The sequence below is a fragment of the Eptesicus fuscus genome, chromosome 10 (assembly GCF_027574615.1).
Source record: "Eptesicus fuscus isolate TK198812 chromosome 10, DD_ASM_mEF_20220401, whole genome shotgun sequence".
NCBI lineage: Eukaryota > Metazoa > Chordata > Mammalia > Chiroptera > Vespertilionidae > Eptesicus > Eptesicus fuscus.
This window is the reverse complement of record NC_072482.1, coordinates 44,517,869-44,545,512: the sequence shown is the minus strand read 5'-3', so window position 1 is coordinate 44,545,512 and position 27,644 is coordinate 44,517,869. Positions and strand designations below refer to the sequence as shown.

General features: G+C 39.0%; 1 protein-coding gene across 1 annotated transcript in view; it reads left to right on the top strand.

The window, feature by feature from the left end:
• The window catches only part of RARS2 (arginyl-tRNA synthetase 2, mitochondrial), an 82,683-nt gene that overhangs the window by 40,695 nt on the left and 14,344 nt on the right, over positions 1 to 27,644 (top strand). Inside the window, exons 6-11 of the mRNA XM_008147096.3 lie at positions 1,148 to 1,203; positions 3,076 to 3,159; positions 7,582 to 7,658; positions 20,403 to 20,561; positions 21,525 to 21,631; positions 23,197 to 23,292. Coding sequence (XP_008145318.3) covers positions 1,148 to 1,203; positions 3,076 to 3,159; positions 7,582 to 7,658; positions 20,403 to 20,561; positions 21,525 to 21,631; positions 23,197 to 23,292 — 579 coding nt within the window. The remainder of the gene's footprint in view (positions 1 to 1,147; positions 1,204 to 3,075; positions 3,160 to 7,581; positions 7,659 to 20,402; positions 20,562 to 21,524; positions 21,632 to 23,196; positions 23,293 to 27,644) is intronic.

Genomic DNA, 27,644 nt, shown 5'->3' with positions numbered 1-27,644 from the left:
TACAGTTCATGTAACCACCACTACACTTATAGTATAGAACATTGTCTTTATCTGTTTCATTGATTTTTGCTTTTATTTGTCTCATTCTCTTATTCTGCTTTCTTTGGTTCTCTTTTTCTAGTTTCTTATAGGAAAACAGATTATTGATTGGAAACCTTTTTTCTTTTCTAATATAAACATTTCATGCTATGAACTTTTCTGCTTTAGCTCATAGAGTTGCTATTAAGGCAGTCTTAGGGATCACCTTGTTTGTTCTCATTCTCGAGGGATCACAGACCTATACAGTTTCATAAAACCAGTGTTTTATGTATGTTTCTGGTTTCCTGGTCAATTTACTTTTTTAACATTGAAAAACTTATGAAATTTCAAACATACACAAAACAGAGAAGTATAAGGAAATCCCATGTGCTCAGCACTAAGATTCAAGTCATCAACACATTGCCACATTTGTTTTATCTCTTTTTCCTTGTTGTCTCAGTTCCCTCAGCTGTAGAATAAGAGTACCTTACTTCACACCTCTTATGAGTATTAAATGAGTTAACACATAAAACTGCCTGTCAGGTAGTGAGTGCCTTAGAAGCATTTGTAGTGTTAAATCATTGATTACAACTTCTCAAACACACAAAGTAGTGATAAAGGTGATGACTGAGAATTTCAAGTGGTGAATCAGCTTTCTGATTATTCTGGGAAGCTTAATCCATGAATTATTTTATATTTTAATTTCTGATCCAATAAATATTGATAGATATTACCATACAGAGTAAATTTCTTTGGGGTCCTTAATTTTAAAAGGATAAAGGGTTTGTGAACTGGTGCACTAAATTTAATTTTCTATAGTTAACTTTGTGTCAAAACAATATCTCTGAATTTCTTCATCTTTTTTGGAATCCTTAAATGTATCTGCTTTTTCCCCAGTTTGCCACTTCTGTGTAGGGTACAACCTCATGAATCACAGGGTCAGTTTCACTACACATGATTCTTTGAGTTCTAATTTATGTTTGCTCTAAATTCCTAATTTTTAACTTATCTTTGCCCTAAATTACCAAAGGCCTTAGTCCCCAATTGTATTGAACTATGGAGGCATGACCTAGTTCACTTAGAACTTTTGTTCTTAGAACAAAAATATAACTTTTGCAATTATTTGCAGTTCACCTAACGTTGCCAAAAAATTTCACGTGGGACATTTGCGTTCTACCATCATAGGTAAGTGTTGTTTCACAGAAAATATTAAACATGTCTTTGGGGCACTATTTGATAATACAGTCTAATGGTTTAATGCTTAAATAGCAATAGGACAAAAAAGTTCAAATTTATATGAGCTTGGTGCTCATTAAATATTACATGAAATTGGAAAAACTGGTTTAGAAGTAGAAAAAAGAAATTTGTTTCAAAACTTAAAAATTAACTCAGAAAACAGTTTTAACTGAAATGTTTGTTATGATTTTAACTTGTAAAAAATATGTATGCATATGGAGAAAATATGAAAATAGTTATGTGATGATGATAGTAAGCTCCCCAATTTTTTTGTTCGTGTATTTTGTTTTAAAAAAGAAACTGTTGCCTGGCCGGCCTGGCTCAGTGGTTGAGCGTTGACCTATGAACCAGGCAGTCACAGTTCAGTTCCCCCCATCAGGATGCCCGGATTACAGGCTCGATCCCCAGTAGAGGGTGTGCAGGAGGCAGCAGATCAATGATTCTGTCTCATCACTGATGTTTCTATCTAGTCTATGGATGAGGAAATGCAGATACCAAAACTAACTTTTCCAAAATCACATAGCTAGCTAAGTATCATAGCCAGGATTGGAAATTAGACAGTTCCAAAAGCCTATATTAAGTCTTTCAGTTGGATTTGTAATGTAATAAGGTGTTAAGAAAATATGGGAATACAGTCTGAGTACCATCTGAAGAAGGTGGTTCCTTTTGCTGGGACTCTATAGGTTGGGAAGGCCTTGAAATAGGGAAGCTGCGGTAATTTAAGTCAGATATACATATAGGTGAGGGATTATTTGCAGAAAACTGGATCTACTCTAGTAAAAGCAGGAAGGGATTTACTACAGGATATTGACTAATTTACCAAGTTGTTGGGAGTGCTGAAGAAGCTTTGGATTAAGCTGGCAAAAATTACTCCTAAAACTATAGCATGAGCTTGGTCATCAAGGAGCACCTCCCTTTTCTGCAATCACTTCCACTGCTTTAGAACCATGTTGCCACTACCATAGTCAGGAAACTCCCACCAGTCCCGCCTTGCCTTCTAGAATTCATACTAGCAAAAGAGGCAGCCCCATTCATTCTCAGTCTTTCGGTTACCTTGGAGGATACATGGTAGGACACCAGGCCCTTTATTTGTGATCACATACACACAAGCCCCACAACTATGTTTGTCAGAAATAATAGAAGTAGCTCCCCTTCCACCTTCTGAATCTCATGCAAAGTATATCTGATTGGCTAAAGCTAAATTACTTCTGGAACTCTAACTGCAAGAGATTCTGGGAAATGTAATTTTTAAGTTTCTAGCCTCTGCAGTATGTTGAGTGCACACTGGAAGGAAAGTGGAATAGATGTTGAATATCAAACCAGTATCAGCAGTTCCGGGAAGCCTTGGACTACTGTGTGCTGTTAGGGAGTAGGCATGAGAAGATGGACTTCAGTGGTTGAAAGAAGTTAAAGTGAACTATTTAAAACTTGAACCAGTATGGCTCAGGTTCTGTAGGGCACAGCCAAATTATTTCTTATTAATTACTAAGACGGTATTATTTTCTGCCCTTGATTAACTTGGAATAGCAATTACTCTAAAGTGTTCCCAACTCCCATTAATGTTAATGAAAATCCTGTTCTTATGAAAGTTAGGGGATTCCTTATAATAACCACCCGCCCAATAATTCCTTACTTTCCATAACATAGATGAAAACACAATAGTGAATGTTTTAGTAAAAAACAAACAAACAAACAAAACCTGAGCTGGTAAATTTTGCCAAAGGAATGTTCTGTGTTATATTTAGATAATAGAGAAGCACAGGGTTCTTATGCCAAAATGGTTAACAAGAATGAGAAACTGTATATTTTATTCATTACTAGGAAATTTCATAGCAAATCTCAAAGAAGCTTTAGGACATCAAGTAACCAGAATAAATTACCTTGGAGATTGGGGTATGCAGTTTGGTAAGTAAGTTTGAGATCTTATTTTTCATCTCACTGTTAAGTTTAATATGTTTTAATATCATGTCACTTGGTCATCTGCACAGAATATAAGCAGAATTCCATTAGATGAAATAGTGCCTCCTACATTTTATTTTTCCTAGTGGCTCTTTTTTTTTTTTTTTTTTATTGATTTTTTACAGAGAGGAAGAGAGAGGGATAGAGAGTTAGAAACATCGATGATAGAGAAACATCTACCAGCTGCCTCCTGCACACCCCCCACTGGGGATGTGCCCGCAACCAAGATACATGCCCTTGACCGGATTCGAACCTGGGACCTTTCAGTCCGCAGGCCGACGCTCTATCCACTGAGCCAAACCGGTTTCGGCCCTAGTGGCTCTTTTGCATAAATCTTGTATTCTGTTTTTTAGAGTAATTCTCACCACACAAGTAAGTTTGGCTGAGGAAACTTCACACATTCAGAGAAACACCTGATAATTCAGGACTCTTGTGGTTTTATTAAAGAAAAATAGCTTATATTTGTGAGTTAAATGGAGGAGTGTGTATACAGGGAAAAAGATAGGTCTAGCTATGTACACCCTTGTCAACCACAGCCCCTCCTGGGCCATTCTACGTGAAGGTTGATCAGTTTTTATATCCTGGGCCCGTGGCCTAGAGGAAAAACAAAGAGGAAAAGAGGAGTGAGATCCAGACAGATAAGTGCTACAAATGATCTCCAATGTCAAGTTCAGTCAGAATCATTCCTAGCTCATATATACCAGTAATTTAAGGTATAAGAAGGGCAAGATAAATGTAATTGCTAAGGCAGTAAAGGACTGATAGCATGTGAAGTGCAAATTTTTAAAAATCTCTGGCAACTACTATGTTTGTTTTAAGATCTAGCCCTTACAGTGTCACCTCTAAAGCATTCTGACACCCAGACACACCCTTGCCCACCTTCTTGCATCACCAACTTCCTAGTACCCAGCTCTATTCAATTAGGTTTCTGTCTTATTGTCTTCTTATTTTTGTCCTTCTCTCCCTGCTAAACAATATTTTTTTTTTTTTGAGGGCATGAAGTATGTCTTAATTATTTTTGTATCCCTAGTGCCTGGCACATAAGAGGCACTCAGAATGATGAATGACTGTCCTGGAAAGTATTTTACAATCCTAATCCAAGAGAAAGGCTAGGTAATATTTTAAAGTTTCTTTAAAGTGCAGTGCACACTGCTAGTTCTAAAGTTCATTGATAATAGTATGTTCCATGTTTAGTGAAATGAAATCAAAGCTTTCAAAAGACAGACTTATCAGGACCTTCTCTTGTGAATATTATACTTTTAGTTAATAAAAATCTTTTTTAGACCTTATAATGGATAAATTTGAACCTGTTAACAGTGCCCTTGTATTCACTGTGGAGGAATCAGAAAACATGCCCTGCATTTTAAAAATCTATCTGTAGTTCACAACAGCTGGCAGAGGCTTAGGCTCTAGGCTCAATAGTCAGACTTAATAGATGGTGTCTACTTTATGTTAGTTTGACTGATTTAGGCATTTCACAGGCATTAGCAAATATGTGATAATGATATTCATGGAATTTTAGCTGCAGGATTTTATTGTAGTTGTTTTTCTCTAAAGGACTACAGTGGTTAATGACCTGTTAACAATGAAGAGTTTTAATTTTGGTTGTTTCAGCTATCCCCTATTGAAAGTTGGCAGACATTCCTAGGCACAGAGATTTTGAAAATATATTAAGTGAAATGTTAAATGGAATTGGCCTTTTCTTCTCCTATTTCTGTTTTTTAGAACACTGTGCATCTTTCCACACCCTGCTTACTCCCAAAACCTTGAATCACAATCGTATTTGCTTTTGCTTGAAAGTGAATAGAGCTGGTACATATTTAATCATCCTTCTAGTACCTGTCTAAGCTCCAAAGTATCCTACCTAATAAAATGGTAATGTGTAAATTACCATCACTCCGCTACGCCCACGATTGGGCCAGAGGGAGGCGCAGGGGGCGGGACTTGGGGTGGCAGGGGTAGTCGACTGGGCCGGCAGGACGCTGAGCTCATGTCGCCAGTGGCGGCATGAGCTCAGCGTCTGCACCATGGCTGTGCTGCGGAACAGAAGGGGCCTCTGGGGCAGCGAGCTCACGTCCCGCCGCGGACCATCAAAAGCGGGGGAGCTGGGTGCTTTCACCGCGATCGAAAGTGAAAGTGTGTAGGGGACCCTACATATGCATGATTCAATCATGCACTGGGCCTCTAGTTGTATATATAACTAGAGGCCCGGTGAATGAAATTCGTGCACGGAGGGAGGGGCATGTCCCTCAGCCCAGCCTGCACCCTCTCCAATCTGGGACCCCTTGAGGGATGTCCGACTGCCCGTTTAGGCCCAATCCTGGATCGGGCCTAAACAGGCAGTTGGACATCCCTCTCACAATCCAGGACTGCTGGCTCCCAACTGATCACCTGCCTGCCTTCCTGATTGCCCCTAACCACTTCTGCCCTGCCAGCCTGATCACCCCTAACCACTCCATTGCCAACCTGATTGATGCCTAACTGCTCCCCAGCCCGCCTGTTTGCCCCCAACTTCCCTACTCTGCTGGCCTGGTCACCCCTAACTGCCCTCCCCTGCAGGGTTGATTGCCTCCAACTGCCCTCCCTTGCAGGCCTGGTGCCTCCCAACTGCCCTCCCCTGCTGGCGAGCTTGTGGTGGCCATCTTGTGTCCACATGGGGGCAGGATCTTTGACCACATGGGAGCAGCTATATTGTGTGTTGCAGTGATGGTCAATCTGTATATTACTCTTTTATTAGATAGGATAGAGGCCTGGTGCATGGGTGGGGGCTGACTGGTTTGCCCTGAAGGGTGGGTGTTCCCTTGGGGCGTGGGGCGGCCTGAGCGAGGGGCCTGTGGTGGTTTGCAGGCCGGCCACGCCCCCTGGCGACCCAAGATGAGGCCCTGGTATCTGGAATTTATTTACCTTCTACAATTGAAACTTTGTAGCCTGGAGCAAAGCCAAGCCTGCTGCTCGCTCTGCAGCCAGCAGCGATTTCTGTTGGAGTTAATTCACCTTCTATAATTGAAACTTTGTAGCCTTGAGTGGAGGCTTAGGCAAGCAACAGGAGGCGCGGAAAGCTTGGCTTCTTTTGTTACCGTGGAAACCCAAGCCTCCTTCCTGCTCGCTCCGCGGCCAGCAGCAACTTCTGTTGGAGTTAATTCACCTTCTGTAATTGAAACTTTGTAGCCTTGAGTGGAGGCTTAGGCCGGCAACAGGATGGCTTCTTTTGTTACTGCGGAAACCCAAGCCTCCCTCCTGCTCTCGGTGGCTGTAGCCATCTTGGTTGGGTTTATTTGCAGATTTGCTCCTGATTGGCTGGTGTGCGTGGCTTGGTTGGTGGGTGTGGCTTAGGCGTAGCGAAGGTGCGGTCAATTTGCATAATACTCTATTGTTAGGTAGGATGTGTCAGTAGCATCCCACTTTCTGCTGAGCCTATGTAGAAAAATGTACCCCAATCAGCAAAGCCCAGTGGCAGTAGCTCCTTTAGAGCTGAAGCTTGGTAATTGATACAATTGTAGAAACAGATTTTTTAAAAATAATTAAACTACTTTTTATTGCTGTTGACCCCAGGCTGCAGATATCCCTTCAAACTGAAATTGTGATCATCTTTTAGCAAAATATTTTAAGAGTATAAATATTCACAGTCCACACTGGGCATTTTTATTGCTGGTTTATAAACTTTAATTACTATTTTTTAAAAATGTTCAAACTAATACTGTCACTGAATGCTGAACTTCCCACCAAAGATAACCCCCCCCCCCCCCCCAAAAAAAATATATATATATTGTCAAATGGCAAAAATATGGCCAGATAAAAGAATTTTGTTGCTTGGTCACCTTGAATGAGAGAAGTAACCAGGGGTGTTTTGAGTTTTATCTTTTATTGTTTTTATTAATTATTTGTGTAAGAAGTGATATTATAATATCCAGGTAATTCTTACCTTTGTTTATTTTAAAGCTACAAGTTTAAAAAGAAAGTTTTGAAATCACTTGCCATCAGTTTGTTTTCACAAATTTTGAGTGCCTAGTGTCCAGCATCATGATGTTTTCCCCAGAGTTAGCTGCTCAACAAATGCTTTTGTTTGCTAGGGAGGTATTGAGCACTGTTAGTACAAAGATAAATTACTTTTACCTCTGCCTTTGATGAGCTCATAGTCTATTGGTTTCTATTTCAGTAACTCAATATATTGAATTTGTGATTCAATATATTGAATTTGACTTGTGTCGGTTTATGGGGTAGCAGAAGGTGATAGCATGTGTTTTGCAATATTCTAAAATACATAAGTATGAGAGATTGATCTTTTTGTAGAACTATACCTGTTCCCTGCCATGACTGATTTCTACTGTTCCATTTTATAATGTTTTCCTTTATGGATTATTGTGGTAGGTCTTCTGGGAACTGGCTTCCAACTGTTTGGCTATGAAGAAAAGCTCCAGTCCAATCCTTTGCAGCATCTCTTTGAAGTAAGTGGTCAATAAACAGTATTAGAAAATATTTCAACTTTTTTTTCAGAGTGCTATGTAGTTTGGTAACACATTTTTAATCCCAGAGGTTTTAACAAATGTTCCTTAAAACAAGGAACCACAAAATTGAAAATGTTGCTTTTATTTTACTAGGGAGTTATTTTAATTTTCAAATCCAAGAGTTCTTTTATTACTATTTTAGTTGATTTGGGACACTAGTTCTTTAGGTATCAAATCTTCTTAGAATAAACACATAGGATAAAAATTTAATAATACAGAGAGAAATTTCTGAATATTTGTCAGTTGTATACTGCAGCTTTCTTTTTTATTTTTTTAAATACATTTTTATTGATTTTAGAGAGGAAGGGAGAGGGAGAGATAGATAGAAACATCAATGCTGAGAAAGAATCATTGATCGGCTTGCCTCCTGCAAACCCCACACTGGGGATTGAGCCTGCAACCCGGGCATGTGCCCTGACTGGGAACCAACTGTGACCTCTTGGTTCATAGGTCGATGCTCAACCACTGAGCCATGCCAGCCAGGCACTGTAGCTTTGTTCATGGTAGTAACTATAATTTATTTAGACTTGAAAAAACATGAGATTATACTCTTTTTGCTCTTCTTCTGGTGTGGAAGAAGGGAGGTGTGTTTCTCTCTAACTTTATATGGCCTTTTTTCATTTCTTTCAGCTTCTTTTCCTGGCTCTTGTCCAATGTGAACTCCTTTCTATTCTACTTCATTTAGTCCCTTAATTTCTCTGTCATCAGTCCATCCTGGAGTTCATTAATAAAACTCTTCCTGTCCAATTAATCTCCAAGGATGTGTTTCCTTTCATTGTCTCATTTGTTATCTCTGCTATTTCTGGGCCTCACAAGAAGAAATAGATACATCATCAGCCATGTTGGTGACAGACCATGGGCTCAGACTAAAGATGTTATGCATGTGCTGTGCGTGAGGAAGAGTGGGTGCCAAAATAAAATATGCTTTATTCCTCTAGCCAAAGCCACCGAGAGCATTTTATTGGTTTTCTTTCTTTCTTTCTTTCTTTCTTTCTTTCTTTCTTTCTTTCTTTCTTTCTTTCTTTCTTTCTTTCTTTCTTTCTTTCTTTCTTTATTGATCAAGGTATTACATATGTGTCCTTATCCCCCTATTATCCCCCACCCACCAGCTCATGCCCTCACCCCCTGGTGTCTGTGTCCATTGGTTATGCTTATATGCATGCATACAAGTCCTTTGGTTGATCTCTCCCCATTACCTCCACCCTCCCCTACCTTCTCTCTGAGGTTTGAGCATCTGATCAATGCTCCTCAGTTTCTGGATCTTTTTTGTTCCATCAGTTTATGTTGTTCATTATAATCCACAAATGAGTGAGATCATGTGCTATTTATTTTTATCTGGTTTTCTTTTTGTTAAATGGTTTTTCTCCTGCAGCTGGTTTTATAGTTAAATTTCACAAAAACACATTCTAATTCTTGAAAATCTTTAAAGATTTGTAATTTCCTTCTGAGTCCATGCCTACACTGCACTTGAAATGCCTACATTTTTATATATAATATTAACCAAAAGATTTTTTTCTCTCCCATTAAGAGTCTTATTGGTAGGCAAGAGTTTTAAAAATTAATAATTCTTTATGGTTGTCTATAAATTAAGTATTTCACATTAATGCCTGGAATTTTTACTGTGTTATTTTATTAAACTTCGAATAATGGCGAGTATTTTTTACCACAAGCTTAGTGAACTTTTCATTCGATCCAGGCCCACAGAGACAATCCAGGGTGCAGAAAATACCAGCCTTGGAGATCTTGTGTCATTCAGAGAACATTTTTAAGAATCTTGAGTACAGTCCTACCCAGTCTGTCTCAAGTTCAATTCGGGTCAAGGGCACGTACCTCAGTTGCAGGTTCGATCCCTGCCCAACCTAGGTTGGGAGGCAACCAATCCATGTGTCTTTATCATATTGCTGTTTCTCTGTCTCTCCTCCTCCCGTCCACACACTCTCTCTAAAAATCAATTGAAAAATATCCCCAGGTGAGGATTAACGAACAAACAAAAAATAAAAAATGTTGTTCATCTTAAACAGATATTTCTTGGAAGAAAATTACTTTAAAAAAAAAAAGAATTTTGACTACAGCTTCACATGGGAGAATAACTGTTCTCACCTTTCTTCTACCCCACACAAAAATTTTTATTGAATCCTGAAAATAGTAAATCTTTGTTGGCCATAATGTTTTAAATATTTTAGTAAAATGTTCTCAAACTCCATAGAAACCTAAACATGTGTTTCTTTCTATGTAGTTTAATACAGCTTCCTGTCTTTTGAGACTCATAGGAAGGAGATCATGGGTCTGTGTTAGAGGTTACTAATTAATAGATCCACAGAAGGAAGAAATGGGCAGGAGTGTTCCTATGAATAACTAAAAACTCAAGGAACAATGGCTTTGCTTTCATTAAGGGTTCTTTTGCCTTATAGGGGAGTATTATTTATGGACAAAAGAGTGCAAGTCAAATACACCCACCTTGCTGTTTGTAGTAGAAGATAGAAATCCATTAGAGCACCCACCTGCTCTCTTTCTCCTTCCTTGCAGGACAGAGAAAATGCAGAGTCTAAAGTGACAACTTCAGGTTATTTTAGCTTTGTGCTAATTCTTGCAGACCTAGATTTTACTTTAAAATTACAGTTGTCACTGTAGATTGCTTTCAACAACTTTTAGCATAAATGGATTTTTTCCCTTTTTTAAAGCTTTAAGCAAATATTATAAAATTATTTTATCCTGTTCCAAAAACAAACAAGCAGACAAACAAAAAACACGCCAAAAAACCTGACCCGTAATCTAACCTCTGGTTTTTTCCTTGTCAAATTGTAGTTGTAAGCTCTTCCTTCAAGAGGAAGGACTGTGTTTTCCTGATCTTTTATCCTCAGCCCCAAATGTTATGCCTTGCAGGAAATGTTTGAATTAATTTGATCTTGCCCCTTTCTCTATCTTTCATTTAAGTTATGCAATATATCTTTCTGATGTATAGCTCAAGGAAAGGGCTAACCGTGGTAGTACACACTGGTTACCATTTGTCAGATTCTAACTTACTTTGTTATACAGTTTACTAATAAAGAACCCACGGACCAGACCCAGAATTCCAACACAGGTAATTTGGCTCCCAAATGCACTATGTACTACACTGCCCTGCCCCCACTGGCACTATAAAATACCTTTTCGAGCCATTTATTTCCATTGGTTGTAATTATTTATATAGCGCTTTTTTTTTTTTTCTTTCATCCTCAAATTGCTGTGGCAGGGATGCAATTAGTAACTTAGTTTTGGCAGTTTCAACCTCTGGCATATTTGTTTTGAATTTGGCTTAAGTCATCCAGTAGCATATTTTTTGTCCTACCTCCCTTTAAATTGCACCATGGTCAGTTTTCAGTGTTTTAGCCAGGTTGGAAATGATATTATAGAATAGTTTTAGCATTTCTTTTCTGTGATGAAAATATTTAACACCATTGGTCATTTCTATACTGCATTTCTATTTTTGTGCTCATTATTAGTTTTTCTCTGTATGTGTAGTCATTCTTTGCCAATGACATCTGGTTGTTTTGTACATAAAATTAGACCTTTGTAAGCCAACATTTGAAACTTTTTTCTAATTTGTTGTTCTAATTTGTTGTAACAAAATAGGGAAATGGTTTCATAATAGTTTCTCCCAGTGAATTGGCTGATGAGTTAACAAGCTAATGTATTTGCTGTTTAGAATTTGTACTGTTAATTCAAGGAAAACCTTTGTGATAAATTTTGGAACACTTACAAAAAGACTTTCCATTTATGTTGAAAAGTAATTTCTTACAGTAAAAAGTTAACAAGTGTTAAATCTATATCATGGATATATAGGTGTCATTATTTATTTTTGTCTCAATGATAATATTTAGAAGAAATTTCTCAGGTTCCTCCTAGATTTAAACTTCTTGAGTAGACCTTGATAACATCTAACACTGTACCTTTAGGAATATATATAACCTTTTTTTTCTTTCTTTTTCTTTATTTTGCTACAGAAGATTTTAAAATTTGACTCATTGCATGCTACTTAATAATATGGATTTTGATAACTATAGATATTCCTCTGAAATACTAGCAGCCTCTCACAAGAGTTAAAAATTATGTCAATAAGCACACATTAACTCTGTACCCTAGCTCTGGCATTTATAAAGATAACAAAATATATTAAAACAGATAATATTAGTTTTTTATTTTAAAAAAATTATTTTGTTCATCAGTTTATTTTATTAATTAGATTCCACAAGTGAGATCATGTGATACTTACCTTTTTCTGACTGGCTTATTTCATTTAGCATAATACTTCCCAGGCCCATCCATGCTGTTGCAAATGATAAGAGTTCTTTTTTTTTTACAACTGCGTTGTATTCCATTGTGAAAATGTACCACAGATTTTTTTATCTACTCACCTGCTAATGAGCACTTGGCCTGTTTCCAAATCTTAGCTATTATAAATTGAGCTGGTATGAACATAGGGATGCATGTTCTGATTGGTTTTCGAGTTTCTTAGGATATATTCCTAGAAGTGGATCACTGGGTCAGATGGGATTTCCGTTTTTAATTTTTTGAGGAAACTCCATACTGTTTTCCACAGTGGCTGCACCAGTCTGCATTCCCACCAGCAGTGTACTTAGAGTTCCCTTTTTTCCCACATCCTTACCAATACTTGTCCTTTGTTGATTTGTTGATGATAGCCATGCTGACAGATATGAGGTGATATCTCATTGTCATTTTAATTTATATCTTTCTGATGATTAGTGACTTTGAGCATTTTTTCATGTCTCTTGGCCTTTTCTGTGTCCACTTTGGAGAAGTATCTATTTAGGTCCTTTGCACATTTTTTAATTCAATTGTTTATCTTCCTTTTGTTAAGTTGTATGAGTTCCTTATATATTTTGGAAATTAACCCCTTATCAGATGTATCATTGGCAAGTATGTTCTCTCTTTTGCTTTAGTTCAGTTTGTTTACTTTAGCCTTAGTTTCCTTTGCCCTAGACAGTGGTCGGCAAACTCATTAGTCAACAGAGCCAAATATCAACAGTACAACAATTGACATTTCTTTTGAGAGCCAAGTTTTTTAACTTAAACTTCTTCTAATGCCCCTTCTTCAAAATAGACTCACCCAGGCCGTGGTATTTTGTGGAAGAGCCACACTAAAGGGGCCAAAGAGCCGCAGTTTGCCGACCACGGCCCTAGGAAATGTATCGGTAAACATATTGCTGCAAGAGATATCTAAGATTTTGCTGACTATGACTTCTTCTAAGATTTTTATAGTTTCACAACTTACATTTTGAGTTTATTCTTGTGTATGGTATAAGTTAATGGTCTAGTTTCATTATTTTGCATATACCTGTACATTTTTCCCAGCACCATTTATTGACAAGACTGTCTTTACTCCATTATATGCTCTTGCCTCCTTTTCAAATATTAATTGAGCATAATGGCTTGGGTCAATTTCTGAGTTCTCTGTTCTGTTCCATTGATCTTTATGCCTGTTCTTGTGCTAGTACCAGGCTGTTTTGAGTGGCTTTGTAGTATAACTTGATATCTGGTATTCTGATTCCTCCAACTTTGTTCTTCTTTCTCAAGATTATTACTGCTATTCAGGGTCTTTTTTGGTTCCATATAAATTTTGTAGCATTTGTTCTAGATCTGTGAAATATGCCATTGGCATTTTAATAGGGATTGTATTGAATCTGTAGATTGCTTTGGGTAGTATGGACATTTTAATGATGTTGATTCTACCAATCCATGAACATGGTATATTCTTCCATTTGTTTATATCTTTCTCTATCTCTTTTTTTTCCTAACGTTCTGTAGTTTTCTGAGTACAAGTCTTTTACCTCCTTGGTTAAGTTTATTCCTAAGTATCGTAATTTTTGTGTTGCAATAGTAAATGGAAGACAGCTGTGCTCACCACTATGCCACCAGCACTGCACTGCAATTGCAAATGGGATTGTGGGGTTGTTATTTTTTCATTTTCTCTTCCTAAGAGTTCATTATTGGTGTATAAAAATGCCATCAATGCCATAATTTTGTATTCTACGTTAAATTCATTTATTGAATCTCATAGTTTTTGATGGATCTTTAGTGTTTTCTATGTACAATATCATGTCATCCTATCTAATAATAGACAAATATGCAAATTGACCATACCTCCGACACACCCACAAGCCATGCCCACCATACCATCAGAGCGAGTACGCAAATTAACCCAAACCAAGATGGCTACAGCCACAGAGAGCAAGGTTTCCTAGGTAACAGAGGAAGCCAAGCTTTCCGCCTGCCCTTGCCAGGCCTAAGTCTCCACTTAAGCTACAAAGTTTCCATTATAGAAGGTAAACAAATTAAAACAAATGGCGGCAGGATGGAGCTTGAGAGAGCAGGCCAGGGTTGCCGCCGGCAACAGGGGAAGCAAAGCTTTCCGCACACCCTGGCCCAGCCCACCCGCTTAAGGCAACAAAGTTTCAATTATAACCCCAACACAAATGGCTACCAGCCTCGGAGGGAGCCCCAGGCTTGGCTCCGCTCCAGGCTACAAAGTTTCAATTGTAGAAGGAAAATAAATTCCAGATACCAGGGCCTCCCCTTGGGTTGTCAGGGGCCGTGGCTGGCCTGCAAACCACCACAGGCCCCTTGCTCAGGCCGCCCCACACCCCAAGGGAAACCCCACCTGATCCAGGACACCCTTCAGGGCAAACCAGCTGGCCCCCTCCCCTGTACCAGGCCTCTATCCTATCTAATAAAAGAGTAATATGCAGATTGATCATCACTGCAACACACAATATAGCTGCCCCCATGTGGTCAAAGATCCTGCCCCCATGTGGACACAAGATGGCCACCACAAGATGGCCAGTAGGAGAGAGCAGTTGGGAGGCACCCGGCCTGCAAGGGAGGGCAGTTGAGAAGGACCAGGCCTGCAAGGGAGGGCAGTTGGAGGTGATCAATCCTGAAGGAGAGGGCAGTTAGGGGTAACCAGGCCGGCAGAGGAGGGAAGTTGGGGGCAAACAGGCTGGCAGCAGAGTGGTTAGGGGTGATCAGGCTGGCAGGCAGAAGCGGGTAGGGGCAATCAGGAAGGCAGGCAGGCAAGCAGTTGAGAGCCAGCAGTCTTGGATTGTGAGAGGGATGTCCGACTCCCCTCGAGGGGTCCCAGATTGGAGAGGGTACAGGCTGGGCTGAGGGACAACCCCCTCCGTGCACGAATTTCGCGCACCGGGCCTCTAGTCTGCAAATAATGATAGTTTTACTTCCTCCTCTCCAATTTGGATGCCTTTTATTTTATAAATTTTTTCATAAGTTCAAAATGATCCCCATAATATTTTATTTTACCTGCCCCATTCTAAATTAATTTGAGGTAATTTCAGTGATGGGCACTTAAAAAAGACACAGAAAGTGAGAGGATAATATATAATTGGAAAATCTCTTTATATAAAAGCATAATATGCAAATCGACTGGACAGCGGAATGACCAGTTGCTATGATACGCACTGACCACCAGGGGGCAGATGCTCAATGCAGGAGCTGCCCCAGCCCGCAGGCCCTGATCACCCAATGGGGGCCTGCCGGTCAACCTCTCGATCCCTCCCCCTGGCCAGCTGGCTCCGATCGCTCGATGGGGAACAGAGAACCAGGATGGGTGGCAGCGGACACGGGTGGTGCCAGGCCAAGGTGGTACAAGCAGGGCCCCAATCACACTGCCGAGCACCCCACACACAGAGGGCAACCGGCTGTGGGGGGTGGGCTGGCTACTGGCAGCTGGGGAAGATCAGCCCTGATCGCAGGCCAGGCCTAGGGACCCTACGTGTGCATGAATTTTGTGCATCGGGCCTCTAGTAGTATATAAGAGATTTGACCCTGAGTTTCCCTGTATCAGTAGCAAAAATAAAAGTAAAAAATAGTAGTAAGTGAAAATATAGGGCAAGATCAAAACCAACTTGATGAGTGCTAATTTGATGAGTGATCTCATGATGTTCTCATTTTTTAATATGTGGAGGAAAAGTATCTATTCCTCAAGAGAGCATATTTTTTCTGGTGTTGAGTCCCAGAACAATTCCACAAACTTAAGTAAAGGAGATAATTCAAGACTAAATTGATTCTAGACATATAAAGGATGATTTATGCAGTTAGAAAATTTTATTGTATAAGGAAATGAATCCAAAAGTTTTTTGTTTGTTTTTTTTAATTTTTAATATATTTTATTGATTTTTTTACAGAGAGGAAGGGAGAGGGATAGAGAGTTAGAAACATCAATGAGAGAGAAACATCGATCAGCTGCCTCCTGCACGCCCCCCACTGGGGATGTGCCTGCAACCAAGGTACATGCCCTTGGCCGGAATCGAACCCGGGACCCTTCAGTCCGAAGGCCGACGCTCTATCCACTGAACCACACCAGTCAGGGCCAAAAGTTTTTTATTGGTTAGGTCGCATTACCTTTTTTAATGTGTTATGATTGATGTTAATTTTATTTGTTATAACAATATTATGCAAGAAAAAGCTCTTATATTGTAAGTCTAATTAAATCTAAACCCCACCATCACTTTTGAGAGTAGTGAGAGTCAAGTCATTGCTAGTGATTCCCCACCTCCCAAATCACACAGAGTTACCTAGGCTCTTATGCACATCCCAGGAAGGGCATGGAAGCCTCTTCTTGGCCTCAGTCCACACTGGTCTTGACTGACATGCCCAGATCTACTAGGTGTACCAGTTAATATGCGGATTTTTCTCAATAGAGGGAGTTACACATATGTTGACAGATATGCGATTTGATATGTGTGCTATTTTGTTGTATTGACAGCAAGCTTCACAACTTCATATGTCAAATTTGCTGAAGGTGTTAACATCATAGATATTTTTATGCTTAATAATGTCGAATTTCGTGCCAAAAAAAGAGCATTTGTGGGACGTTTTAATTCATTATTTAGATGAAAAGTGCTGCTGAATACTTCGGGAAGCTTATGGTGAACATGCTCCATCTCAAGATACTTGTGAATGCTGGTTTAAACGCTTTAAAAGTGATGATTTTGATGTGAAAGACAAAGAACATCCACGTCAACCGAAAAAATTTGAAGACCAACAATTACAAGCATTGTTAGATGAAGTTGCGTGTCAAACTCAAAAACAACTTGCAGAAAGATTAAACGTTGCTCAGCAAACAGTTTCTGATTGTTTACAAGCAATGGGAAAGATTTTAAAGGAAGGAAAATGGGTGCCACATCAACTGAACGAAAGACATAGAAAATAGAAAAGTCATCAGTAAAATGTTGCTTCAACGGCACAAAAGAAAGTCTTTTTTGCATCCAATTTTGACTGGCGATGAAAAGTATATTTATTTTGAGAATCCCAAATGCACAAAATCATGGGCTGATCCAGGTCAACATCAACAACGACTGCAAGGCCAAATCGCTTCGGAAAGAAGACAATGCTCTGCGTTTGGTGGGATCAGGAAGGTGTGGTGTATTATGAGCTTCTAAAACCAGGTGAAACCATTAATACTGATCACTACCGAAAACAAATAATCAATTTGAACCACACTTTGATCGTGAAACAACCAGAATGGGCCAGAAGACACGGCAAAGTAATTTTGCTTCATGATAACGCACCATCACACATTTCAAAAACAGTTAAAGACACGTTAACAGTTCTTGCCTTGCCTGGGAAGTATTACCCACCCGCTGTATTCACCAGACCTTGCTCCTTCAGATTACCACTTGTTCCGATTGATGGCACATGCACTTTCTGAGCAGCACTTCAAAACGTACGAATAAGTGGAAAATTGGGTCTCTGAATAGTTTGCCTCAAAACAAGAAAAGTTCTATTGGGACGGTATCCACAAATTACCTGAAAGATGGGGAAATGTGTAGCTAGTGATGGACATTACTTTGAATAAAGCACTTTTGATGTTTCTCTTGAAATTATCGTGTTTTCTTTTATTACAAAATCTGCATTATTAACCAGTATACCAATAAGCCTACATAATGCCTTGCAGGCACACAGCTCTACTAGTGTGATGAGCTTCCAGCCTCTGTGTTAGGGATGCCGTGAACCTTTTTCTCTGAGTGCCTCTTGCCACCCCAGGGTCTGCTTAGTTTCTGCTATTCCTGGGAGACGTCCCATATCCCATCTTCAATCTAAATAATTCTTCCCTCTCTCTGGGAAGCCTCTTTGCTTCACCATTGCTCTTGTTTTGAGGAAGGGAGAGGAAGAAATAGAAATACCAATGATGAGAAAGAATCATTGATTGGCCACCTCCTGCATGCCCCCACTGAGGATTGAGCCCCCAACCCTAGCACAGGCCCTGACGAGGAATTGAACTGTGACCTCCTGGTTCACAGTTTGACACTCAACCACTGAGCCTCGCTGGGCGGGCAGAAAGGGTTTTTATGTTTTGTTTTAATTATTTTCAAATTTAAGGAAGGAAAAAGATTTCGGTTAAGTTTTTAAAAAAATATTCTTACTAGTAGTTTGAATGCTTATTAGATTTTTAAATGTTTGGCTATTTGAGTTTAGAGTCCTAGATTTAAAAAGACTAAAATATTTCCTCTTGATAATGAGGGTATTTTGTGTATGTTTGCTTATAAATTGTGTGTGTATGTTTGAGAGATTGATTGATTTTGATCATAAACTATATATATGTCTTTACTCCTATAGGCTGGACATGAGGCATACCTCATTATATTGCACTTTGCTTTATTGCTCTTCATAGTTGTAGGCAATCTTGAGGTATGCCTGTATTAAGCAGTTGTCATTGTAGATAGGTCATTCAAGAGTCAAGCAGTTTGCAATTTACTGTCTTACATTGACTCTCTCAATTGCCTATACTTTACCAAAGTCATGTTTCTCTGTTTTCTAACTGAATAATATTTGGACTTATTAATAGGACCATATGGAAATTAATTTTTATGATATGTGCATCAGGTCTCCCAGGTTTGGTGATTCACTAGGAGGACTCACATGACTCAGCATATAATTGTACTCATAGCTATTATTACAGCAAAAGCATGCAAAGCAAAATCTGCAGAGGGAAAAGGCCCTGTGGAGAAGTCCGGAGGAAACCAGGCCCAAGCTTCCCAGGGTCCTTTCCTAGTAGGGTCACACAGGATGCACTTAATTCCTTCTGCAACCAGTTGTAACAGTGCATGTGTGAAATAATGTCTACCAGGGAAACTCATTAGATGCTCTGCGTCCAGCGTTGCTTTTGGAAGATCATGTAGGTACCCTCTACGTAGCATGTACTAAAATTTCAAACTCCCAGAGGAAAGCAGATGTTTAGCATAAACCGTAGTGTTTGTACAAACAGTTTAGGCACAGTGAGACACTTTTATCAGTGAGGTTGGTGAGAGCATTCCCAAAATCCAAGTTCCTAGATGTCAGTCAGGGACTAACCTTGCAAACAGAACATTTTAAGGATTTCAGTCTCAGACCTGCTATATTAACTCTTTTCTACACAATATACTTGAAAGAGGAAAACTATATTAAGGTAGTTTTTACTTTTAGTTAAGTATGTATTCATTCAATTCTGCCATTCCAGTAATTAACACAAGCCATCTATGAAAGATGAGATATTTTTAACTTGAGACAGATGTTTAATGCCCCGTCCCTTATGGTGGTAGTATCTCAGGTATAAGCCACATTGTGGTTCTCCCAAAGTATTCTCCAGCAATCAAAGCATTTTTATGTAAATACTCCTGCCATGATATTTTGATGATATTACTGTCAGAGTTTAGAGGCCTCATTTTTTATTTTTTTGGTAGTTAGTCAATTTTTATTACTTTCATGCTACTTTAATAGTTTTCTGGGGGGAAAATTATGGGGATAGGTAACTTATTCCTGTTTCTCTCTGGAAATGAGTTACAACTTGTAAATAAAATCTTTATAGTTCGTATACATAACTTCAAAACTACTTGAGCTATAATGTCAATACTTAACCTTGCATTTTGGAGACTGGAAAATAATAAACTGTGTTGTGAACACAGAATCCTAGAACTGCCAGAGTCCTTAACAAGCTCTCCAACTCCACTCCTGTCATTGGGTGGTGCAGAGCTGAACCAGCGAAGGCAGATGGTATGAAAGCACTCCAGCGGTGAGGGCTCTACGCAGTTCTCAGGAGCCCACGTTGGAGTATAATTAAGCTAAGCTAACTGTCCAAAACGTATTCCTGGATCACCTATTTTACTGGTCTTTTGTGCATTTAGAGAACAAATTAAAAAATAATTTCATTAAAACAACGGCTAAATCATCCTTTGGCCTTTTCTTTGCCAGATTGAGCCAAGTTGCAGCAATAACAATTTGACTTTAAAAAATAAAAAAACAAGACATGCTATTCTAGTCTAAGCCAGGCTTTCTTAATGTAAGGGTCTATGAACTTGGATGGGAAGAAAAATTTACACATTTTCACTAACCTCTATCAGAAAGTTAGCATTTTCCTTTATTACTATATCTTAAAGAAAAAAATATTTGGATAACTCTTTCAATGTAATTATTTCCTTTGTAAATGTATGTATTTTACTTCATGTATTTAGAGAAGAGGAGGTCCATAGGGTTCACTAAAGGCTCATGGCAAAAAAAAGAAAAGGTCACACTATGATGAGGGCGGTTGGATAACCTTTAAATGAGAATTTTTAGGATTGTGTTTTGTTTTTTCTTCTTTTCCTTATTGAAGATAACTGTGACTAGTAATATATATTACTATTGTGCTTTTAGGTTTATGTACAAGTTAATAAAGAAGCATCAGAAGACAAAAGTGTAGCCAAATCAGCACATGAATTCTTCCAGCGATTGGAACTAGGTGACATGCAAGCACTTGCACTATGGCAAAAATTTCGGGACTTGAGTGTAGAAGAGTACATTCGGATTTACAAGGTACCTGTCCACTCTCCTGCTTTCTTGAGATGTAGTGCAGCTCTTGACTGGTACCACCAGGCAGCCATGTTTCTTCTTAAGCTCATGTTTTAAGAATAGATTTGTCGTTGAGTTGGAATTTAGGACTCAAATATTGTTCTTTGGGCTGAAAGTTAGAGCTATGAAATAATCCTACAGCCTAGGAACTTAACAGACTGACATTCTGATACTTCATTTCAGGGAGGCTTTTCTTTTCTCTCTCTATCATTCCTCCACTTTTTTTTCCCCACCATTTTTTCTTCATGATAGGTATAAATTTGTTTATTTAATTAACATTTAGGGCATGGGAAAAATACAACAGTGAATAAAAAAGATAAATTTTCTCATGGACTTTACATTCTAGCATGGAGACAGTGCATTAAACAAAGGCAGTGCAAATTAAATAAGAGCATGTAGTCTGTTAGATGGTAATGATGCTATAGAGGAAAATTAAGCAGGGAAGAAGAGGTCAGGCAAGCATGGACTGAAGAGAGTTTTTGTAAAGAAGCCCATGTGGCTGGAGTAGGTAAACAAGATGCGGACTGTATGAGAGGAGATTGAAGAGGTTATAGGGTGGGACGTGATGTGGGATGTTTTCCAGGGCTGTCCAATCTGGTTTTGTGAGGTGATGGAAATGTCCTGTATCTTTGCTATCCAGTATGGCAGCCACTAGCCTTGTGTGGCTACAGTGTGAGTAATGTCATTGAGAATCTAAACGTTTAATTGTATTTCATGGGAATTTCAATAGCCTCCTGTGCCTAAAACTACCATATTGGACAGTATGGTACTGTTGGGAGGACTTGACTGGTGGGAGGAGCCTTTAGAAGGTTAGAGCAGAGGAGTGACTTGTTCTGTGTGCCAGACTGTAGGGCATCCTATTTTGTCTTAGGGTAAGGTAAAGGACATTTAAGTAACTCTTTTTCTTTTGTTTCTGAACCCTTTTAGCGTCTAGGAGTACATTTTGATGAATACTCAGGAGAATCATTTTATCGTGAAAAATCTCAAGAAGTCTTAAAGTTGCTGGACAGTAAAGGACTCCTGCAGAAAACAATGTATGATCAGGCTACTATTCCTTAATAAAGTTATTTGTTCTTTTTTTGAAATTGATACCAAAATCCATTCACTCAGTAAGGACAACAGAATGTGCTATGCAGCCCTTTCTGGCATTTTTTAATAGTGCTTTTACTATTCAAAGTACTTTTGTACATGCTGACTTTTGCTGCCATAACAAAATTCTGGTAAGGTTGCGAGAAAGGATATTATCTGCTGTTTGCACATGAGCAAACAAGAACAGAAGGTACGCATGACCTGCCTAAGGTCACAACGGCTGATAATAGTATAACTGTAAAAAAGCAATAGAATTCACATCTTCTGACTTAACCCTGCCTTTTTAAAAAAAATAATCCTATCCTCTTCAATAAAAGATTTAAGGCGGCTCATGAAAATAGGTATAATACAACAAGCTTTTGAAAGAGTAACCGGAAGAAATCAGGAAGTGGGGGCAGAAAATAATATTAAGTCAAGGTGATATTAGTACGTCATGTAACACACACTGGGATTCTGTTTCCTGGCTTAAGGTAGATTTCTAATTTAGCTTTGAGCTTCCTGTCAACCAAACAGAAAAATAGTACCAGTCATAGCAGCTCAGATATCTGTAATGTAAAAGCAAACCATTTGCTTAGAAGTGCCGCTTTTCATAGAACCAAAGAGCAATTTCTTTTGCCATCTTTATAAAGAAGACATGGAAACTGTGTTTAATAAAATCCTCAGCAATGTCATTAAGGAAAATTTTTAGATTACCATATACAGATTCTAATTTTTGCTCAGGCAGGAAAGACAATAACAAAATCCCATGGTTTTATTACTCAAGGGTGCTTTATGGCATCTCAAAGCAGTCCAATATTTAATGTTATAATAACTAGAATAAGAAAAAATATGATGTTTTATAGTTAAACTATAGTTGTAATCTCTTTTTTTTTAGGTATGTTTATGACATTATCTAAGTACCTTATCCAGAGTTACAAGATAACCAAATATTAATTGTACTAGAGGCCCAGTGCATGAAATTCATGCACTCGGGGTGGGGGGGGTGGGGAAGGGTCCCTCAGCCTGGATTGCAAGAGAGCATAAGCCAGGCCGAGGGACCCCACTGGTGCATGATTGGGCCAAGGAGGGACATGGGAGGTTGGCCAGCTGGGAAGGACCGCAGGAGGGCTCCAGGGCATGTCTGGCCTATCTCGCTCAGTCCCAATCAGCCAGACCCCAGCAGCAAACTAACCTACCAGTCAGAGCATCTGTCCCCTGGTGGTCAGTGCATGTCATAGCAAGTGGTTGAGGGGCCTTAGCATATCATTAGCATATTACACTTTGGTTGAACGGCTGATTGGTTGATCAGACACTTAGCATATTAGGCTTTTATTATATAGGATTATACCCACTCATAATAGATTCATGGTCAGATTCCATCCTATTTTTCTTCATTGTTGTTTATACCACTTATTGCTACTTAAGTAATAAAAATAGCTTCTGGTTTGCCAAAGATAATGTTATAGATATTATACTTCTAAAGGTATTAATTTTTATTATGTTGCTTCAAGTTACCTTTTTGCATTTCTAGGAAAGGAACGGCTGTGGTGGATCTTTCTGGGAATGGTGACCCCTCCTCAGTTTGTACTGTGATGCGTAGTGATGGGACATCTCTCTATGCAACCAGGTTTGTGTCTTATGTGAAGATCAGCATTAGAATTAGAATGTGTATATGACTTCATGTTATTTGTTCTAGAGTTAATGCTAAGACAATTATGTTATCAAAACTATTACCAAAGGCTAGTTTCTAAATCTCTTGTTCTCATCACTAAAAATATACTTTTTGGGTTTCTGTTTAGTGCGAGTTTTATTGCCTAGAAAGGTTAAAAATCATCAGAAAAGTGACTGAAAACTACAATTCGTTAAATGAACATCATAGGATTCCACATTATTCTACCAACTATAAAATTGAGATTCCTTGTAATCAACTATAAATATTTTACAATTGCATAGTGGGAGGGAATGTATGCTAAAAGGTGGCTGTATGAGCTCATTGGTGTCCTCACTCTGTAAAGACCATCTTAACAATCAGTCCTCATTCTGATTGTGGTAAAACAGGCCATGTCACTTACATTTTTTCTTCTGTCTCCATCACTGACTCCTGTGGAACAAGCAGTTTCTGTTAATAAGATCTGGGATTGTCAAACACACTTATTTCTGAGACAAAGCTAATAGGAAGGAAAAGACAGGGAAATAAAAAAGCCACACAAGCACACATGGCCATACTCAAGCACTGCTGGCAAAAGGCTCTAGTGTCTCCTGGGCTAGTTTTATATTATATCACAAATCTCTTATAAGCATAGTGAAAGTAATGATATTTTTCTTTTTTTTTTTTTAACTACTATCATTTGTTCCAAACAACTTTAAACAGCCATCTATCTCTCTTACTGTCCTTCAGAAAATCTACTTTTTATTACTTTTTGAAATGTCTTTTTATCAATTCCATACAGTTGAGGATGGGAAATGAAAAGAACTTATATATCTAAGAAGTACATTTCTTTTTCTAAATACAAAAAATATAAACAGTAGGTCCTCGGGTTACGTCAGAGATCTGTTCCTACGGCGCAACGTAACGCGATTTTCACCGTTAAGTTGAAACTCACCTACATAAGCACCTACGTCACTCACATAGAGCACATACCCAGCAGTAATGAAGTGAAACAGTAAAAAAAATTTAAAAGAAAGAACAATTCCTGACTTTTACTTGTGGTGAATAAATAATAAAAAACATAAAGCACATATGTACATACGTCGAAATGATGGAACTTTTTTTTTTTATATATAAATAAATGGGAGATGGCGATGTTACCATGAAACGACATACGTCGATTCCGACTTAACCTGAGGACTGCCTGTAGTAGAAAAAAATTTTTGTGCCCGCTAACTATTGCTGGACAGATTACAAAAGAGACCTATGAGCAATGGTTATAAGAATTATGTCCACTCAGAATAGAAGTTCCATGACATGAAGACCCTGTAACTGCCCGGAATCTGGTATCTTTTTGTGGTTATTATTAGGTCTAGATTTTCCTGTGTACACTCATCCCTTGGTTTGTTCCAGGATGCCCACAGATACCAAAATCCATAGATGCTCAAGTGCCTAATATAAATGGTGTAGTATTTGCATATAAACTACGTAAATCCTCCCGTATACTTTAAATCATCTCCAGAGTACTTAACAGTATCTAGTACTATATAAATAGTTGTTACACTGTATTGTTTAGGGAATAATGGCAAGGAAAAAAAAGTCTATACATGTTTAATACAGATGCAACCATCTTAGAGCAGTCCTGACTACACAGTACATATACATCAACAACATAACCTTTTTATGCAAAATTTTCTATTTACGGTTGTGATACCCATGGATGTGGAGGGCCAACTGTATTTATCATAATACTTACAATTTCTCTTTTTTCTTTGGAAAATAGTTTTGTCTTTGCTACTTGTTTGAAGTGTTTGATTTTTTGCCTTACTCTACCTTTGGTTGTTTCTGCCCTTTCAATGGGTTCCATATATAATAATACATCTGTGTGTGAGTTAAAGGAATTATTATAACAAAGAAAAGTATAGAATACTGACAAGAGCACAGGGCGAGGCTAGATACCTGAACTTTGTTCTGAAAACATGCCCATCACTTACCCTCTCTGGGCCATGGTTCCATACTTTGAGAAATGAGAGGCCTGAACTAAATGACTTGGCGTATCTTCTGGCTTTCAATTCCAAGTTATACAAACTCAACCTACAACTTTTTCTTATATTCTTCTCTTTTATTCTTTCAATGGATCAGAAGGTTTATCTGTTTTGTCCTTTGCTTAAACCAAAACGTATAATGAGGGTATATATATATATATGTGACTTCATTTTGGGAATAATCTTCTAGACCAGTGTTTCACAAACTTTTTTTTCATTATACCCCCTCTTTTTTTTCTTCTTTTCTTTAAATAAATCTTTATTGTTTAGATTATTACAGTTGTTCCTTTTTTTTCCCCCCATAGCTCCCCTCCACCCGGTTCTCACCCCACCCTCTGCCCTTAGTCCCCCCACTGTCCTCATCTATAGGTGTACAATTTTTGTCCAGTCTCTTCCCGCACCCTCACACCCCTTTCCCCCAGAGAATTGTCAGTCCACTCCCTTTCTATGCCCCTGATTCTATTATATTCACCAGTTAATTCTGTTCATCAGGTTTTTAATTCACTTGATTTTTAGATTCACTTGTTGATAGATATGTATTTATTGTTCATAATTCTTCCTCTTCTTAAAAAATACCTTTCAGCATTTCGTATAATACTGGTTTGGCGGTGATGAACTCCTTTAGCTTTTTCTTATCTGTGAAGCTCTTTAGCTGATCTTCAATTCTGAATGATAGCTTTGCTGGGTAGAGTAATCTTGGTTGTAGGTTCTTGCTATTCATCACTTTGACTATTTCTTGCCACTCCCATCTGGCCTGCATAGTTTCTGTTGAGAAATCAGCTGACAATCGTATGGATGCTCCCTTGTAGGTAACTAACTGTTTTTCTCTTGCTGCTTTTAATGTTCTCTCTTTGTCTTTTGCTCTTGGCATTTTAATTATGGATTCCTTTTGTTTGGGGTTCTCTGCGCTTCCTGGACTTGTAAGTCTATTTCTTTCACCAGGTGGGGGAAGTTTTCTGTCATTATTTCTTCAAATAGGTTTTCAGCGTCTTGCTTTCTCTCTACTTCTGGCACCCCCATAATTCTGATGTTGGTAAGCTTGAAGTTGTCCCAGAGGCTCCTTACACTATCTTCATATTTTTGGATTCTTTTTTCTTTTTGCTTTCCCGGTTGGGTGTTTTTTTGCTTCTTTTTATTTCAAATCTTTGACTTGATTCTTGCGATCCTCTAGTCTGCTGTTGGATCTCTGTATATTATTTTTAATTTCAGTCAGTGTATGCTTAATTTCTAGTTTGTCCTTTTTCATATCCTCGAGGGTCTCACTAAATTTAGCGGCCTTTTCTAGAAAATCCTTGAAAAACCTTATAACCGTGGTTTTGAATTCTATATCCTGTCGTTTGCTTTCCTCCATTTCTTTCATTTGTGACCTGTTTCTTTGTCTCTGCATTTAGGCTGCTTCCCTGTGTTGATAGAGTGGCTTTGTGTGCTAGGTGTCCTATAGGGCCCAGTGGCTCAGCCTCCCCAGTTACCTGAGGTGGACACTCTTGGTGCACCCCTTTGTGGGCTGTGTGCACAGTCTTGTTGTAGGTAAGCCTTGATTGTTGTTGGTATCACTGGGAGGAATTGACCTCCAGGCCAATTGGCTATGAGGATCAGCTGTGTCTACAATGGGAGAACTTCTGTGCTGAAGACACCCTTATGAGGCAAGACTTGCTTCAGTGGGGCTTTGGTGCTCACTGAGTCTGCCCCTTATGGATCTGAGGAGTTGTAATCTGGATGGTCCTAATCTGACCCCTGGGTACAATGGCTCTTGGATCTCCAAAGAGGTGCTAATTTAGCCTCTGCCTGAGGCCACCCAGCAGGAGCTATGGAGAGATCTGCAGATTCCTCTTCTTTGTTTGGGTTTTGGAGATGCCCATATGAGGCCCAGCTGTGAAGCAGTGCAAGCTGCTGTGGGGCCTTGGGCCTTCTTTTGGATGTTCTCTGTCTCACTGACTCGGCTGCAGTTTGTTAGGTAAGATTAGAATTCAAAGGACCAAGCCATTCATATGCAAAAGCCTCTGCGCTCAGCTTGGATGGGGTGGAGTCTCAGGGCAGAGCAAACGGCAATGGCTTCGTGGGGCAGGATCTCGGGGCGGAGCAAACAGCAATGGCTTCCCGTCAGCCCTGCCCTAAGAGGCCCCAGAGTCTCGGTGTCCCTCGGTAATCGCTGCAAGAACCTCTGAGAGAAAGCCGCCCACGCTGAAACTGGTTTGGCTCAGTGGATAGAGCGTCAGCCTGCAGACTGAAAGGTCCCAGGTTCAATTCCGATTAAGGGCATGTACCTTGGTTGCAGGCACATCCCCA